Source organism: Dryobates pubescens, chromosome 35, assembly GCF_014839835.1.
Source record: "Dryobates pubescens isolate bDryPub1 chromosome 35, bDryPub1.pri, whole genome shotgun sequence".
Classification (NCBI taxonomy): Eukaryota; Metazoa; Chordata; class Aves; order Piciformes; family Picidae; genus Dryobates; species Dryobates pubescens.
Window position 1 is genome coordinate 4,679,036 of NC_071646.1, and position 17,185 is coordinate 4,696,220.

At 51.6% G+C, this 17,185-nt stretch overlaps 3 protein-coding genes across 3 annotated transcripts; 1 reads left to right on the plus strand and 2 right to left on the minus strand.

Annotated features, from left to right (window-relative positions):
- Positions 1-1,299: 1,299 nt before the first annotated feature.
- On the minus strand, positions 1,300-3,371 carry BCL2L15 (BCL2 like 15). Its single transcript, XM_009896087.2, has 3 exons — positions 3,143-3,371; positions 1,863-2,005; positions 1,300-1,527 (listed from the first exon to the last, which is right to left on the minus strand). The coding sequence occupies exons 1-3, from the start codon at positions 3,249-3,251 to the stop codon at positions 1,300-1,302; spliced, it is 480 nt and encodes a 159-aa protein (XP_009894389.1). The 5' UTR covers positions 3,252-3,371.
- A 935-nt stretch (positions 3,372-4,306) lies between these two features.
- On the minus strand, positions 4,307-11,075 carry AP4B1 (adaptor related protein complex 4 subunit beta 1). Its single transcript, XM_054176425.1, has 10 exons — positions 10,941-11,075; positions 10,636-10,860; positions 10,419-10,549; positions 9,821-9,968; positions 8,673-9,169; positions 7,954-8,037; positions 6,934-7,037; positions 6,567-6,774; positions 6,013-6,297; positions 4,307-5,736 (listed from the first exon to the last, which is right to left on the minus strand). The coding sequence occupies exons 1-10, from the start codon at positions 11,051-11,053 to the stop codon at positions 5,309-5,311; spliced, it is 2,223 nt and encodes a 740-aa protein (XP_054032400.1). The 5' UTR covers positions 11,054-11,075; the 3' UTR covers positions 4,307-5,308.
- A 46-nt stretch (positions 11,076-11,121) lies between these two features.
- Positions 11,122-13,011, plus strand: DCLRE1B (DNA cross-link repair 1B). Its single transcript, XM_009896096.2, has 4 exons — positions 11,122-11,388; positions 11,461-11,614; positions 11,685-11,864; positions 11,984-13,011. The coding sequence occupies exons 1-4, from the start codon at positions 11,200-11,202 to the stop codon at positions 12,862-12,864; spliced, it is 1,404 nt and encodes a 467-aa protein (XP_009894398.2). The 5' UTR covers positions 11,122-11,199; the 3' UTR covers positions 12,865-13,011.
- Positions 13,012-17,185: the final 4,174 nt, after the last annotated feature.

Below are 17,185 nucleotides of genomic sequence, written 5' to 3' on the forward strand. Positions count from 1 at the left end.
TTTTCTGACTTCATCACCAGTCCCGAAGGAACTTGGTGTGTAACAGAGACTGTGGCCCAACAGCAAAGCAAACCTCGCAGCCCGGGGCCCTGGCGCCTCCTTTGAAACCCACACAGAGCAAGGGCAGGCAGCGCTCGGAGGGGCAGAACTGCCCCAGCCCCTTGGGCACTGCATGCCCCTGGCATGCCCTGCCTTGGATCTCTGCACAGTTGGAGGTCTGGAGCTTGAGCGTGGTGGTCCCCAGGGACCAGTCTTGGTCAACATATTCCATCAATGATCTGGTGGAAGGGACAAAGTGGACCCCTCAGCCAGTCCAGTTTGCTGATAGTTCCAAAATAGAAGGAATGGCTGACACCCCCTCATGCTGTGCTGGCATCCAGTGAGACCAGGACAGGCTGGAGAGTTGGGGAAGAGGAACCTCTGAAGGTTTGACCAGGGCAAGTGTAGGATCTTGCACCTGGGGAGGCATAATATCCTGCACCAGCACCGGTGAGGGGCTGACCTGCTGAAAAACAGCTCTGCAGAGAAGGGCCTGGGAGTGCTGGGGGACAATGAGTAGAGTGAAGCACACTTTTATGGTTAAATTTAAGAGAAACACGAGAAGAAAACCAAATTAATTAAAAACCCCTCATTTATTAATTTTCACTTTTCATCTCTTTCATTGTTGCAGAGCTGCACAGTCCTGCTTGCAGTCTTTGGAAGAAATATAGCAGCATTTCTTTCAGTGAGAGCAGCAAAAGCCCAGCCTCACCTTCTGGGAAGCAGTGTAGTCTGTTCTTTCAACTGCCCAAGTTCTCCTGAAAACAACCAAAAAACCCCCATGTGTGTTTTAGAGAAAGAATTCAAGGTAGGTTTAAAGGAACAAGCAGGAGGAGAATGAAGCAGGATGGAGGGACAAGCAGCACACCACTCACCATAACCCAGACCTGGACTGATTCCATCCCTTCCTCTCATAAAACACCCAAGAGGGGTCTATAAAGCTGCAGGAGCAGGGTGCTGCTTTTTGCATGGCCCACCTTTCATTGTAATTCTCATCTAAGGGAACAAGTTGAGCTCCCATGGTTCTGAGATAAGGAATTAAACCCTGAGACAATAAAGTGGATGGGAAGTTTGACACTGACTCCAGTAGAGCTTCACTGAGGTGTTTGGCAAAGCCATGCTCCTGTGGCTGTACCAGAGCTGTCTGGGGGATCAGGCTGGGTACCAGAGATGAGCTGAGCAGAGCTGAGCAGAGCAGGTGGGACAGGTAAGTGCCACAAAGGAAGAACCATAAATGCCAGGCAAACATCACCACCACTTTCACATCCTTACCCATCCACCGTGGGCCTCAATGTAGTTTCTCACTTGAGAATTTCCATTGATCTCTCTTATGAGTAGGCTGGGATCCAGCATGCCTGGGACTTTCTCACCAACAAGCCTTACTAATTTCACACAAACACAGAGAAAAGCTCTTTCATAGACCAGCTCAGGGTTCTGGTCATTCCACCTCCTGATGAGAGATTCCACGGCGGCACCAAACTTCTCCACCTGCAAGCATTGAGAGGGCAGTTTGAGCTTCTGTTTAAATGACAGTGTTATAAGACTTGGCTTTCAAGTCTGTTGAAGTCATGTTTGTGCTTCTTCTCCCTATGACTCTCTTCTTTGGAAGAGAGGAGGAAAAGCAGCTTCCACAGTGCCTTGTTCAGCTGCTGTCCTGGGCCCATGACACAGGAATGAAGAGATGCTGCAGGGGGAGATGTCCCTTCCGCTCAGCCCCACCCTGGCCCCCACAGCATAAGCTGTGCTGCTCCCCAGGCTTCTCCCATTCCCCAGCACAAGGCTGTCTGCAGATACAGAGCTGGACAGGCCAAGGAATGCTTTACCTTCCCCTGAAGCACTTCAGCCAGAGGCTCTGAGGAGACTCTTTCAAAATCCAGGTTGCATTGGTCCCCCATCTGCCGCAGGCGGCTGGCGACCACCCTTGTGTCGAATGTGAGGGGTGGTCCTCCTGCAGACTGTGCAGGCCCTGGAGCAGAGAGAGTTTCAAAGTCTTATAGTGACCCAAATCTGGGGAGGTTTTCATCTTAGGAGGTGAGAAGGCAAAGGCATAATTCACACACTTCAAGCGTATAAAACCGCTGGGACTTCTCAGCTGAACTTCAGGAGGGAGAGAGCCTCAGCTGAAGTTTTTCCTTTAGAGCATCCAGAGGTGAAAATCCCAACCACAAAGGACTGTTTATTTTTGCTGAACATTACTAAAACAAGGTTCAGGCAGAAGGAGCTACCCAGCACTGAAAGTTCCAGCAAAGCCATTTCCACGTTTGACAAAGCCAGAAGGAACTGAAAGAAGGATCTTCAAACATAAAACCAAGGACAACTTGATCTGGAGGCATCGCTTCCTGATCCTACCCCCCTCCCTCATCCTGCCGCTGATCCCAGCTCAGCTGCTCTCGCTCAGGTGCCTGCATCTCTTCCTGAGCTTCTCAGTGCCCAGGACAGCAGAGGCAGAGGAAACAGCATCTGATCCAGGGTGGGGAAATGAGCCTGGAGATTTTTCCTTCAGACTAAATGGCAAATTCCATGAAGCTTTTGAGAAACGTTGCTACCTAGTGTCAGCAAGCTCTGGGGGGGTCTCTTGGGACATCCCTGCATGTTTGCTGCCAAGGAAATAATGCAAAAAAGCAAGCTGAATACAGATGGGATTCTGAGTTTCTTCAGCATGCAGAGTAGCCCAAATGACCACATTGTATCCCACATGGCAAGCCAACTGTATATCTGATAAGCAACGTGACCTTTCTATTTGATAACGCCGGTTGGAGCTTGCCCCACCGCATTGATCTGGAGCAAGCTGGAACCTGTGGACTTCTGCAGCCAGCAGCAGCACCTTCCCTGCCAGCACTGCCCCAGAGAGAGGAGAGCTGGTGGCTGTCCCTCAGCCCCATTGCCCAACCCTGCAAAGCCAGGCGGTGGCCACAGGTAGCCTGGCACTCAAAACTGAAACTTTTTCCCTGAGGGACAGACAGCTCAGACACCATCACAAGCCTCCATTTTAGGGAACCTGGCAACCCCAAGACACAGCCTCCTTCCTTTAAGTGTTCAGTCTGAAGGCTGCTCTGCCATCTGCAGCAAGGGCACCATGTTTTCCTCCCACAGCAGGGCTCACCACCTGAGTCAGTCTCCAGACTCCGGCAGTCGGTCTCATCGTCGTCATCAAAGAGATCAGAGAACAAGGCCTGCACCACGCACGCCGTCTGCTCCTCGAAGGTTGCCATCAGTCTCCCCCCTGCAGAGTGGGCCAGGCTGCTTCTCTGCAGTTGAGTTTGGCCTCCAGCTTTGTCTCCCTTTTCCCCGTGTTCCACAGCCTGTTGCTTCTGGGAATCCTGTGAGCCCAGACTCCACCCCGGAAGGGCACAACATGCCACTATTTGCTCCCTTGACTTTCGTAATTCAAGCTAGGGGTGTGGTTTAGTTTCAAAATAAGTAATTTCTGTTCAGATCAACCAAAATAATTATTTACAAGTTATCAAAGTCTGCTGACTTCCTCATTCATCAAGAAAGGGATCTGGATGAAAAGTTGCAAGCTCCAAGTTCCACCCCAAAGACTAGATGGGGTCTGGCCACAGTAGACCAAGCTTGCCATGCCATCCAGTTTCTCTGATGGGGCCAGTGCCCCAGTGGGGCAGGGATGGGCACACAACACAGACAAAGACCCTGGGGACTGTCAGTAGGAGTTCTTATCTGCTGAGTTCTTATCTGGCTGTGATTCAGCTGCAGGCAGCTCACCTGTTACAGTAACTTGGCATACAAGACTGACATTGATTGTGGCACAATTGTTCCTTAAGGCATTGCTTCCAAGAAGTTGAGAGGGCAAAGCCCTGGCTGGCACAGGCAGGAGTGGGGCTGTGGCTCGGTCTGGAGCCGTGGCAGTGACTGGATGACTCCATCCCACAGTCTCCAGAGGTGAACAAAGAAGCATTCAAAAAACAGCCAGGAATGAGTCACATTTTTATTAGGAAAATCAGAAATAAAATCTAAAAGCTACTGTCTAACAGTGACAGCAGAGTTCAGTGAAGGGCATGGAAGATACAATACAGTCACTGAAAGAAAAATGATGAGAAATGTTCCAGAAAAGGGTTAACAAGGCCACTCCTTACTGAGAACCATAAAGCTGGTCACAGTAAACTCTGTACCTCAGCCTTCAGCCATGGAGCTTTCTTCCGGGCTTTGCCAGCGTGTAAAACATGGTTGTGACACTGAAACCTTTCATGATACCACCCAAAGTCCAGCTCCACCTAATTTTCAGTAGAGCAGACTGAGTGCTCTCCAAAACACAAGCCCTGCTGGCCAGAACACAGCTTCAGAAGCTGTAACAACTCAGTCCTACAGTACTGCTCCACCTCGTGCAGGGCACTGCAAGGACAGGGTAACAGCACTGACAGATAAGAGCACTGCACAGAAAACAAACCTTTAAATACCCAGTCATGGTAAAAATCAGTGTCAGCAAAAATGTAATATTGCATCCAGGTTAATTATCTAAACAGCAATTCTTCCTCTAACAAGAACAGGCAGCTCTCTGCCAGGTGCAGACTACAAAGCCCATGCCACACAAGCTCAGCAAATACATCACAAAACCTGCCCTGGTCACAGAGAGCTGAGAAGGGAACTTTAGAGAGAGTGATTCATCACCACAGTAACACATTTCAACTAGAAAATAGACTTCTTTCTCTCAAAAGAGAAACATGCCTGTTCCAGCAAGCACAGGTACCCTGCCCTCCCATCTCAGACACAGCACAGCTCCTTTCACCCAAAACTGAAGTTATCATCAAAATCTGTTACATGTGAACTAAATGGCTGGTAAAGGCAGCCAAGAACTAAGTACTTCTCTCTTCATTGCACTGTTCCTCTGAACATGAGGTAAGCAGCAGAGTCAAGGAGTCCCTGAAGTACTTTTGGATAATTTACAACTTCTGAGAAAAAAAAACCCCTCTCCAAAACACATCTCTGAATTTTGTTCCTACCTGGTTCTGTCACATCAGTGTCTTGTGACAATCATCAGAAATGCCACCACGGGTGTGACTCAAGCAGAAGCATCAGGCTCACCAGTGTATTACTTTGTCCTTCCCCCAGTGCAGAGGAAGGGCAGACCCCTCACCCTGTCCCACTACCCAGCTGCAGCTGCCCCTACTCGGCTGGTGCTTGCCCAGCCAGGAACAGGCTGCCCACACCCACAGCTCAGGAGTGCAAACACAGCATCAGGCTTGGCAAATGAAGCCAGGGAATAAAATCCTCCTGTGCCCTGAGCAAGCATCCTACTGGCAGCAGCGACCAGTCAGGGCCCCAGCCCAGCGACTGCCCCCATGACTGTCCTCAAGGCTGCCACAAAGGCCTGCAGTGCCTCTGGCCTCGCCTCGCTCTGCTTCACCGACACCTGCATCTCTGACCCCGCTGCCTCCAGCAGCAGCTCCGTGAGGAAGAGGCAGCCTGCCTCGTCCTGAGCACTGAGATAAGCCTTCCATGGCTGGAGACCAGCTCTGCTCATAGCAATGGTCTGGATGTGGACAACGTGCAGAGCTGTTTGTATGGTGTCTGGATCCACGCTCCCGCTCCAGGGCAGAGAAAGGTGACAGCTCACGTCCAAGCTCAGCCAGGTCTTCTCAAACTGTTCTGCAGTCAGGTAAATATCAGGAGTTAAGGTCAGGCTGCCTGTATCAGGATGAACCTTGAGGACTTCTTTATTCCCTTCAGAAACCAGGGACTCTGAAATGAAATCACAGACATGTGAGATGCGGCATACAAGGTGCAGCTCCCAACTTCACAGAGATCTTATGGAGCCATCAGATGAAGAAGACTGGAACAAGAGCACATTCAGCAGCATTCCCTGGGCTAGAGAGGTGGTGATCAGCCATGCACTGCACAAGACAGAACACCAAATGGGCATTCTCATAGCACTGGCATCCTCTTCCAAAGAAAGCCACATGAGAACATCTACTGACAAGGGGAAAACAGACCCCAGATGAAGGTGAAGCAGGTTACCTGTGTCTCTGCTCCTGGAGTCAGTAGAAGAAGAACAAGTGGAAGAGGGTTCTGCTGGCTGGTGAGCAGTGATGAGTGCCCAGCGTTCTCTGCCATAAACTGGTGCAAGAGTATTAAACTCTGAAGCCCATGTATTCACAGGCTGCTTGCTTTGGTCTTCCAGGAGCCCCAGAGAGGGGTCAGACTTGGGGCTACACAGGACTCGTTTAACTTCTTCCACACCAGACTGCAAAAGGCGATAGTAGAACAATCCACGGTCTCGTACTGCCATATCCATCTCCTCCTCTGGGAATCAGAGACATCATTTATGGAGAATTCTATCATCCAGACTTCCCTGAAGTACTAACCCTTAATCAGGAAAAACAGATTCCCAGGGATGCAGTGGAAGTCAGTCACACCAACCAGGCAGCTCAGAGGCCACCTAGCAGCCTAAGACATAAATAACTCACAGCTAGGATGCTGACACGTGGCACCCACACATCGGGGACACAGCATCACCAGGTCCCAGAAAGCCTGTGCCACAGTGGCAGTGGCAGAGAATGAAGGGAACCCACCTATGCAGAAATAGAGGAGCCTCCCCAGCATGTCCTGACACTCAGCAGGACGAGACAGGAATAGTCGCAGTAGTGCTGTCAGAAGCTCCATCTTCACTGCTGGGAACATCTCTGATTTCATGTTCTCCACAAAGTCCTCTAAAACATAGGGGGCATTGGGAACTTTATCACCATGTGTGCCCAGGAGCCAGATCAGTGCTTGCTTGCCCTGAAGGAACCAGAAAGACAGTGCTGACATGAAATAAACAGGGACAAGAGAGCACTGCTGAAGATTTCTGATCTCTGCCTGACAATCATGAGCCAGAGGAAAGCCATTAGGGTCATTGTCCACCCACCCCCAACAGCCCTCTGCACAAAGCTACCTTACCTCACTGTCCTGGATGGTGTCCTCACAGCCAGGCAGTGCCTGACAGACAGCATCTGTGCACTGGGGGCACAGCCACACCAGGTCCCGGAACACCTGCACCACCGCTGCAAGGGAACAAAATGCTCAGCACTCCCCAAGAGCTATCAACCACCAGAGAAAAGGAAAACTAACATCAAAAAACCCCAAAACACTCAAGAAACTTTGCACATCTCAGCAAGGGAGGTCAGTGCCTTGCTTTGTGACTATGATTTGAGACACTCTCTTTCACAGTCCCATGACACTGCGTTGGTCACAGAAACACTGCACCAAACCTACAACAAAGCACTGAAAGTTCAGATTGTTCCTCTGGCTGCTGGAAAGTTACCCCTCCTCTGGACATTCCCCAGCCTTCCCAAAGACACTGACTCACGATGCTTCAGACACACAAGGTTAGAATGACAAACTAAAACTAACACCAACTCAGTGTGAGTCTCATGAGGTCAAAACTTGCAAGGCTCTGCTGCCCATTTACAGAAACACCAGCAGCTTCTGAAGCTTAATTCAACAGCTGAAACCTGAAAGCAAAACCAGCTAAAGGAGAGGGCAGAAGCAGCAATGATATGAAGTTGGATCTGAAGGCAGCAGAAGAGAAGCCTGGGTACAGCTGAATCAGACAATTTTATGAGGAACAGAAATCAGAAACATTTAAAAGGTCTGTTAATCACTTGGGCCCTCAGTCACTGAAATGTCTCTGCTGAGTCACTCCCCATCAGCAGGTGGCAGTCAGAAAGGAGCATCCGTATCTGGACATGAACACACCCATGACCATCTCCCCTTCCACCACAAAGTAGCTCCTAAGGAAGGGGGAAAACTACAGTGTCCAGTCACACTACAAACCTCCGGCTCCACCAGAAGACTTCTACCTAAAGATGCTAATTAAAGTAAAAGTCAAGTGCCTCTGAGGGCCTTGCCTTCAGGATCACAAGCCCCAGCAAGGCACCTCCTGAGAGCACAAGCCAGGCAAACACCTGACAGAGGTACCTGATGTGATGTGCTCCTGCTGAAGCCCCAGGAGCTCGCTCAGGATCCCCACACACTGCTCCGTGTATGTCCTGGCAATGTTGCCTGCAGAGACACCAAAGGGCACAGAACCCAAACTTTTATCAGAGAGGGAGAGCAACCACGAGCCAAACTATTTATCATAAACTCACTTTAGAGAAAGAGTCTCTTTTTCTTTTGAATGTGTAATCAGATGAGCTTGTTCTCATGTAAGGGCCACATTCCTTTTTCTGAAGCCATACCTCAGAAGCCTGAGCTTTTCTTAAACATAACACATAAGAAAGCACTTTAGCATCTCTGGATTACTCCTTATGAGCACTATGAAACACACCTCTTATAAAACCCAAACTATAGCACCCCAAATCACTTTAACCCTGCCCCCCATCACAACCCAAAGAGCAAGCATAAGGGTCATTCATAAGATAAAATGACAGATCTTCTTTGGAGCATCTCATCAGAGCAGACATTTGAATGAGACTCAAGGACACTGTGCACAACCTGAGCAGTCCAGCGTCAGGACTTCTGAAAGAACGGGCACAAGTCTTGTGTTAGAAACACACTCAGACAAACCCCTCCTGGGTAGCCTGCCCTACAGAGGGCTGAACTCCTGCAGCACTGATTAGCTGCCTGGCATTTGCCCAAACACACTTCAGCAGAGGTCTAGGACTGCAGCTGCTCATGGGGCAGCACCCAGCTCTTACCTATGGCGAAGATGGCTCCTTGGGCAAGCTCTACCGACACATCGGTGCAATAGCCTCTCAGCTCCTCCAGCACCTGCTGCACGTTTTCATCATTCACCAGCTCACACAACACCTCCATCTTCTGGCATTTGATGTAGTGGGGCTCTGAATATGAGCAGAAGAACTTTTTGTAGTGGCTGCTGAAATGACCAGGAAGGCTACCAAGGATCTGGCGGACGTGGCAGAGTGCAGTGAAGCAGAGCTCCCTGCTCTCAGAGGTGCAGGCAGACAGCAGTGGTCCCTTCACTCTCACCAGAACATCTGCCTGCACATGTGGGTACTCCCTGGCCAGCACTAGGAACAGCTTGGTGGCTGCCATTACAACGCTGGGGCTGCTGCTTTTGAGAAAGCCATCCAGCAGATTGAGTATGTCAAAGAGCTCCTCCTCACTGCGGGGTCTGTACCGCAGCAGGAAGGTGAGCACCTCGCTTTGCCCCCACTGGTCCAGATCAGGCATCCTGCCAAGAGAATAAAACCAGTTTGCAGGAGTCAGGAAGAGCACAAAGATCTGTGCTGTGCAGAGTAGAGGCCTTAGCCTCCAGGTTTCTATTCCAAACCAAATGCTGTGCTCCAGAAGTGAATACCCTGATTTTATCTCAAGAGAATCGCCCAGCTTGTGCGCATAGGCTTAACTCAGCAGCAGCAATGCGCACTTCACTGGTGCCCTAAGCCAGACAAGCAACACTGACAAGAGCCCTGCACAGAGCAGTGCCTCTCTTTTGCCAGATCATGCAGGATTACCTGCAGAAAAGCTACTTTCTTCAAGCAAAGGAAAAGTTATATAACTTCCAACAAACTGGGAGTCAGGCTAGATAGAACACACCTGTCCCACAAATGTGTCAGGTGTAGTGTCCCCAAAAAATCCCTCAAACCTAATCACATTAATCTACAATTCCAAAATCAACCACCACTTGAAGCACAGACTCCCTGGAGAAGCATCTCAGAGTTCTCTTAAGATCTAAGCACAAAAATAATTCAGTTTCTCTTAGGATGGGCACCTCCATCTCTGGGTGCCCAACTCTTCTCCTTGAGTCCTGACAGATGCTCTGCCAGAACATAACGATAGAAATGAAGCTTCCAGCATCATCTTAATACTAAAGGAAACAAACCTGTTGAGGAGATGATGGGCAATGGGTTTGTTGATAACAACCCCTCCCTCCTTCTTCAAGATCTCTTCTAGGGCCCTCAGACAGTTCACGACTACAATAGGATCCTGATCACGAAGCAAACTGTACAGCTCATTCACCAATGCACCATCTGCAGAGAAGCAGAGGTCCTTCTGTCAGGTTTGCTGACACACTGCAATTTTATCATGCACAAAAGATACAGCTTGAACTGGGAGAAGCAGCCAACCAAACTGCCAGCTCTGTGGCAACAGCTGCCTTTGCACAACCGTTCCTTGAAGGGGGATGTGGATGTGATGTGGCAGCTGGCTGACCAGGGCCCACGGAAATGTCCAGGCATTGTGGGAAGCCCTGCACAGGCTGGTATGAAAGGCGTGCTCCTAGCTCCCAGCGCCTTAGCAGTTCAATGCTCAGCCGTAACCCACGACTGCTGCTCTCCCTCCCTGCACCTCACAGCTGCCACCACCACCCGCAGGCAGTGAGCCCAGGCCTGGCGCATCCAGCAACCGTGACCCCCTGCTCTCAGCACCAACCTCTCCTCCCCAGCGGGCCCTGCACTGCCGAGGGCAGCCCCAGCCCTTACCCACTTCGCAGTCTCCCTGCAGCTTCACCATCTTGGCGCAGCCTAGCACGGCCGCTCTCCGCACGTAGGAGGCCTTGTCCCGCAGGCCGCTCAGCAGGGGCTGCTGCAGGTACTCCTGGATGCCGGGCATCCTGCGGGCGAGCGAGGGTCAGCGGGACGCCAGCCCGGGCCCCGCACACCCCCGCCGCCCCGGACCCCCGCTCCCGTCCCGCCGCACCTGAGGCCGCACATGCTGCGGAGGGCGAGGCCGCGCACAGCGGGGCTGGGGTGCGCGCAGTCCTTGCGCAGGGTGTTGACAGCCAGCAGCGCCAGCTGGGGCTGCCGCGGGGCCTGCGCCCGCAGGTACCACGACACCAGCTTCTTCTGCACCACGTCCGCCGCCGCACTCGCCTTCACCATCTCCGGGAACAGCCCCGACACGTCCGCGCCCTGCGCCATATACCTGCGGCGGAGACACGGCTCAGCGCGGACCGGGCCCGACCGGGCGCCGCCGCCGTTCCCCTGCCCGCCCGCCAGCCGTACCGGATAACGCGCAGGACAGCGGCGCGGTAGCGCAGCCGATCCGCCTGTACGTGCGGGTTGGACAGGGCCCGGCGGAGCTCCCGCACCGCATCCTCGCCGCCCAAGTACGGCATCGCCCGGCACCGGCCTGACACTGGGCCGGTTCCGGTTCCACGGCGCGCCCCCGCGACACCAGCTCCGTCCCGCCCCTTCCTGCGCCGTCGCGGCGCCGCGCGCGAAATTAGGCGGGAAGCGGCGGGGCCGCTCATGGCCGATCGCCATGAACGGGATGGTGATCCCCGGTACGCCCATTGCCGTGGACTTCTGGAGCCTGCGGCGGGCGGGCGGCGCCCGGCTCTTCTTCCTGTCGCACCTGCACTCGGACCACACGGTCGGGCTGTCCAGCACCTGGAGCCGCCCGCTCTACTGCTCGCCTCTCACCGCCCGCCTTCTGCATCTCCGCCTCCAGGTACGTGCGGCTGGCCCGGCCCGGTTTCCTCCGACCTGGTCCGGCCCTCACCACCCCGCTCCGTCCCCGCAGGTGCCGACGTGCTGGATCCGGCCGCTGGAGGTGGGTCAGAGCCATGTGCTGGGCGAGAACGAGAAGGTAACGGTGACACTGCTCGACTCCAACCACTGTCCCGGCTCCGTCATGTTCCTCTTCGAGGGTAGCTTTGGCACCATCCTCCACACAGGTACGAGGCTGGCCCCTGCGGGTCCTACCACCGCGACTCCCGCCCTGCCCTGACGGCCCTGTCCTTGCAGGGGACTTCCGCTACAGCCGCTCCATGCAGGACGAGCCGGTGCTGCGGGGCCGCCACATCGACCGCCTGTACCTGGACAACACGAACTGCCACCCGCAGCGAGCACTGCCGTCACGCCAGCATGCCACACGCCAGGCCATCCACCTCATCCGCACCCACCCGCAGCACCTGGTTGTCATCGGTGAGTGCTGCCTCATGCTGCTTTCACCATCCCCTGCCTTGGTGGGGCCCCTCAGTACCCTACCCTCGGCAGGGGCTCCTGCTCTGTCCCCGCTCCACTGCTCACAGCTCCCCTCGCAGGTTTGTACAGCCTGGGGAAGGAGACGCTGCTGGTGGACCTGGCCAAGGAGTTCAGCACCTGGGTGGTGGTGAGCCCCTGGCGCCTGGAGCAGATGCGGCTGCTGGAGCTGCCTGATGTGTTCACCACCGAGGAGGGGACTGGCTGGATCCGTGCTGTGGATGTCACCGATATCTGCTGGGATATGCTGGAGAGATGGAACATGCTGCAGCCTACTATTGCCATCCTCCCCACTGGCAGGCCTATGAAGGTCACCCACCCCAACATCCACCTCATTCCATACTCAGATCACTCATCCTTTTCGGAGCTGTGCGAGTTTGTGGAGTGGCTGAAGCCTTGCTCAGTCATTCCAATTGTGAAGGGTGACCTGTGCCAGGCTTACTTTCAGAAATACCTAAGTCCTGCCCCTCAGACTCTCCCTGAGCCCAAAATCCCAAAGCCTGAGCCCAAAATCCCAAAGCTTGTGCGAGAGTCTGCGCAGCAGCAAAGCAAGAGGAAGGGGTGGGAACCCTGCCTGAAAAGAGCTGTCCAGTGTTCTGTGCCCCGAGGAGTTGTTTTTGAGTCCCCGGAGAAATCCACTGAAAAATCTGAAGAGCTCCTGGGTGTTCAGGTTGTTCAGCAGAACTGTTATGAGTCAGCTTTCAGCTTGAATAAAGATGGCACTTGTCATATGGACAAGGGGAAAGGGAAGGAAGAAATGAGTAGAGAACAGTCAGGAATAGCAAAGCCAGCTGCTAGCCAGGCACCTTTGCCTCAGGAGCACTTTCCAACTGGACTTGCAGGGGAATATTTACTCGTACCTGTGAGTGCCTTAAAGCAGTTCTCAGCACAGAACTTTGACAAGCTTGTAGAAGACTTCTTGAGGAGAGGAGAAACATCCTGAAGAAGCTGTGCAAGCCTCGCAGTGCCAGTGCAGCTGGCAGCAGTGATTCTAGAGGTCTCACTACTGCATCCTGTTCTCTGTGCTTAAGTCTCCCACTGGGGAGAGGAGCTCAGCTATGGGACTTTCTTTACCTCTTATTAGAGGCCAAAGAAGAGACTGGAACCAATTTTTAGGTGCCAATTTATGTGTGTTTGTTTACACTTTATTTTTGTATTTATATTGACATTTGTTGGGTCTCAACACTACACGCAGGCAGTGCGGTGCTGCTGGACCTGTGCCTTGTATCCACTTTTTGCAGTGCCTCTTGGGGCAAAAGGTGCTGCCTGGTCCTTCAAACTGGGCTCCAGGGGGTGTGAGCTGCCTGCAGCTCAAGTAATTAATGATGATGGATGGGATAAGGGAAGGAAGAAATGGAACTCTGAGAGCCCTAAAGCTTCCTCTGTGTCTGTAATATCTCACTGACAATGTGTGCTTCATTTTGAGATGCATTACAAATATTATGTATTAAGGTATTTTTCACCAAGGGTATTTAAAGAAACCTAGAAAATTAAATGTTTCCAATTATTAATATAATTCCTATCTGCTGAGTTGCTAAAGTATCCAGACAGTACTGCTTTTGCATGCAACAACCTGCACCTGGTGGCATTGCACCACCTTGGTGTTCAGTGCCAACCCCTTTTCTGTTACTGGCTGTTAAAAATAGGAATTGTCTGGGTTCTTGAGTTCTGAGCTTTCCAGAGTGGGTCACTGTATCCTCTGCAGTTTCTGCACTCAGGTTTGCAGATCTGAATTCTGCTCACCTGCAAAGTGCTGCTGCTAACCACCAAAGTACTAGTAGGTCACTGCCTACTCTTACCATGCCATGGCAAATGGGGTGGAAGGTAACAAAATACCTGCTTAGTGGTGTGCAGTGCTCAGCCTTAGCAGCATTGTTTGGAAGGAATACTGTGGCTGAGCAGCAGAATTGGTTCTGTTAGAGGTCAGGCGCTTCCTGCTGCAGATCAACTGTAGAGTCCAGCTGGGAGGTGCCAGCAGTGGGAGTAACCAGCGGGTACTTGCCCTGGAGCCTGGAAACGCTAGGGGTGTCTGTGCCAAGCTGCCATAGCAACGTGATGAACTGGCTCCCTGTGGGGTCAAGGTAGCAACTGGAGAGTGGAAATGGTAACTAAGCTTTCCTGGAGCAACAAACTAACTTGTTAGTTAGCTTTCTCCTGCCTCCTTTTCATTATTTTCACCATAAAATATTTCATGTGGTCTTGATCAGAATCAGAGTCTGAGTTACACTGCAAGGTCTAAGACCAGTCAGCTAGAGGGACTGAATTCCTTGAATCAAACTAGAAAAGGGAATGTTTGCTCTCTGAGTAAATCTGGAGCTTCTGAAAAGCAGACACCTGTAGCTGCAACAGCCACACCTGTTAAAAAGAAGCTGCCTTGCACAGCAATAATGATGACAGCTGTGGGTATGTTTGGAAAACTGGCAAAGAGAGTCCTCACTCCCAGCCCTGTACCTTCCCCAGAAGGGTTTATCAGTACAGCACCAGCAGTGCCTCTCACTAATCCTGCTTGCAGATCCTGCTACCTCTACGGTCCTATTCTTTGTTTTCTGTGTGGATTATTTGCTAATCAAAATTCAACTGCGTCAGGTCAGTGTAGTGGGGACACTGGCACCTCTTCATAGAATGGCTTAGGTTGGAAGGGTTCTCGGAGATCATCTACTCCAACCTCCCCACCATGGGCAGGGACACCACTTGACTAGACTCAGCTGCTCAAGGCCTCATCCAACCTGGCCTTGAACACCCCCAGGGAGGAGGCATCCACAGCCTCCCTGGGCAACCCATTCCAGAGTCTCACCACCCTTGTACTGAAGCATTTCTTCCTAAGATCCAGTATAAACCTACCCTCCCTCAGCTTCAAACTATTTCCCCTTGTCCTATTGCTAGACACCCTCATGAAAAGTCCTTTTCCAACTTTCCTGTAGGATCCCTTCAGGTACTAGAAGGCAGCTCTAAGGTACCCCTGGAGTCTTCTCTAGGCTGAACAACCCCAGCTGCCTCAGCCTGTCCTCATAGCAGAGGTGCTCCAGCCCTTGGATCATCTTTGTGGCTATCCTCCGGACTTGCTCCAACAGCTCTGTGTCCTTCTTACGATGGGGACACTAGAAATGGATGGAGTATTGGGGTGGAGTATTTGGCCCTGCTGGCCACCCTCCTCTTGATGCAGCCCAACACACAATTTGCCTCCTGGGCATGTGTGTGCTGCCAGCTCCTGCTGAGCTCATCAATCAATACACCTAAGTCTCTTTCTCCAGAGCTGCTCTCAACCAACCCACTCTGCACCCAGCCTGTATTTGTGCCTTGTAACATCTGAGGCCACCAGGGGAATAATTGTGCTCTGCTTTGTGTGTTTTGTCTGCTGCTGGCTGCCTTGGAGATGCAGGCTGTTACTTAAATAGTGTTTAAAGTTAAGTTACTTACTTGACAAGCAGGTGAGTGAGGCACAGCCTGAACTCCCAGATTCCAGGTCCTGCTCTCCATTGCTCAGGAGGAATGCTTGTTTTCTGAGTCACTGCTCCATTTAGGGGAGTCAATGACTTCAAAGATCTGATGCATTTCAACGCATTTCACTGCTGCTGTTTTGTGGCATCCAGCATTTCCTCTTTCTGTGGCTATCTACTTTTCCTATTAATCATTTGTTCAAATAAATGAAGTAGAGAACCCCCTGGTGAACCTCTAGGCAAAATGGAGTTGTAAATGGTAATTTACAGAGGCAACTCCGACCTTTAGCTCACAACACAAAGTGAGAATTGCAGAGATTTCAGAAGCTGGGCATGTGCACCTCATTTCTGAACACTTAGTTATAACTGCAGAAGAAATGCTGAGTTCTGTTCCTAGAGCTGAGAACTTAATTCTTGGCACTTCAAAAAGACATTTAGGTCATGTACTCCAGGGTCTGGACCTGCTGTTTCCAGCTCAGCTGCTGCACAGGGCTCTGCCAACACTGCTGCCGCAGGTGTGTTTTGCTCACAGCAGTCACAGTGAGAAGCTGCAGCCAAGTACTGGCTTGACTGGGGTATTTAAAGGCCACATGCTTGGAAACTTAGTTACCCTGGCAGGAAAAAATGCACTCAGACCAAAGTCTCACAAATCTACGCACACAGAGCATGCTTGAGCTGCTTATCTCGATTCCACAGTCGGGAACCAAGCCCCATGAGGGTGAAACAACTTGCCCAAGGCCTTGCAGAGGAGCTCAGAACAAGCCCAGCTCCTTTTGGCAACTTTTCAGCACTGTTTTAACAACTTCTGATCAAACGCTGGTGTGTCATGAGGGCAGGGCAGGCTGATGGCTGCCTGCTGAGCTCCTTCCCCACAACTGACTCTGGAAGTTCAGTCACCAGGAAACAGCTCAGTCTACTCTAGCTTCTCACAAACAGTGTAGAACACCATGATGGGATAATCTGCTGTGGAGGGGAAGAAAAGTGCTTTAGGCTGCTGCCAAGAAACAGATAATTAACTTGCCTCACTAGTTGGCTCCATGGCAGACAAAGCTATCACATCACCTGCAGGGAACACCCCTGAGAGTGCTGCTGTGACTGAAGTACCAGGGACAACTTCTCTGCTGCAGAGCCATTGTCCATTTCTACAGCATAGGTACTTCTTGCTGTCATTTTCTAGATAAAAAAAATTATGTAACAGGAAAATCTTCAGTGAGTTTACATCATTTTTTCTGTGTTGTAGCTTTGGGCTTATTCCAGATTATTCTCAAGTCTAAAATCTCTGGCTTTGTGGTCCTTTGTGGCACCCTCTGAAAATGTAGTAGAATGTGGAGAAAGGGTAGAGTCACCCTGACAACCATGCCAGGTGACATCTTCATGAGCTGCTGTCTGGCTGAGTATGCTGTGAGTATTTGCCATCTGTGGGCACAGGCTGTCAGGGCTTCAGGGGCCTCTGAGCCAAGTGCTCACTCTAAACCTGAAAAGGTCACAAGTAATGCAGCCTCCAAGTCCTCCATGCAGTACAGAGGGATGAGCTGTTCAGCGGGGTGCCACTGGAAGAAGGACGTGGAAAATGTTATTTTTGGCATCTCAAGTACACACACAGCAGTTGCAGGACTTTACACGAAGGAGGAATACTGCCCTATCCACTTTGTGCCCCGATTCATGGTTGCAGTTTCTCATAGAAAAACACTGCACTTCAATTTCCACAAAGCAGGAACCTCCTTACTGTGCCCCGAGCTCTCACTCCCCTCGGAGATCTGACGGTGGCTTTGAGTACGGTTTAGGAAGGCGCTTGTGTAACAGAAGCGGCTAAGATGGAGGCTCTGC

Coding starts and splice junctions, on each gene's coding strand:
- BCL2L15 (XM_009896087.2), bottom strand. CDS start 3,251: ATGGCAACCTTCGAGGAGCAGACGGCGTGCGTGGTGCAGGCCTTGTTC. Junction 2,006..3,142: donor TCTGGAGACTGACTCAGGTG/GTGAGCCCTGCT, acceptor TCTCTGCTCCAG/GGCCTGCACAGTCTGCAGGA. Junction 1,528..1,862: donor CTGAAGTGCTTCAGGGGAAG/GTAAAGCATTCC, acceptor CAATGCTTGCAG/GTGGAGAAGTTTGGTGCCGC.
- DCLRE1B (XM_009896096.2), top strand. CDS start 11,200: ATGAACGGGATGGTGATCCCCGGTACGCCCATTGCCGTGGACTTCTGG. Junction 11,389..11,460: donor TTCTGCATCTCCGCCTCCAG/GTACGTGCGGCT, acceptor CCGTCCCCGCAG/GTGCCGACGTGCTGGATCCG. Junction 11,615..11,684: donor TGGCACCATCCTCCACACAG/GTACGAGGCTGG, acceptor CTGTCCTTGCAG/GGGACTTCCGCTACAGCCGC.
- AP4B1 (XM_054176425.1), bottom strand. CDS start 11,053: ATGCCGTACTTGGGCGGCGAGGATGCGGTGCGGGAGCTCCGCCGGGCC. Junction 9,170..9,820: donor GCCCATCATCTCCTCAACAG/GTTTGTTTCCTT, acceptor TTCTCTTGGCAG/GATGCCTGATCTGGACCAGT. Junction 5,737..6,012: donor CTCCAGGAGCAGAGACACAG/GTAACCTGCTTC, acceptor ATTTCATTTCAG/AGTCCCTGGTTTCTGAAGGG.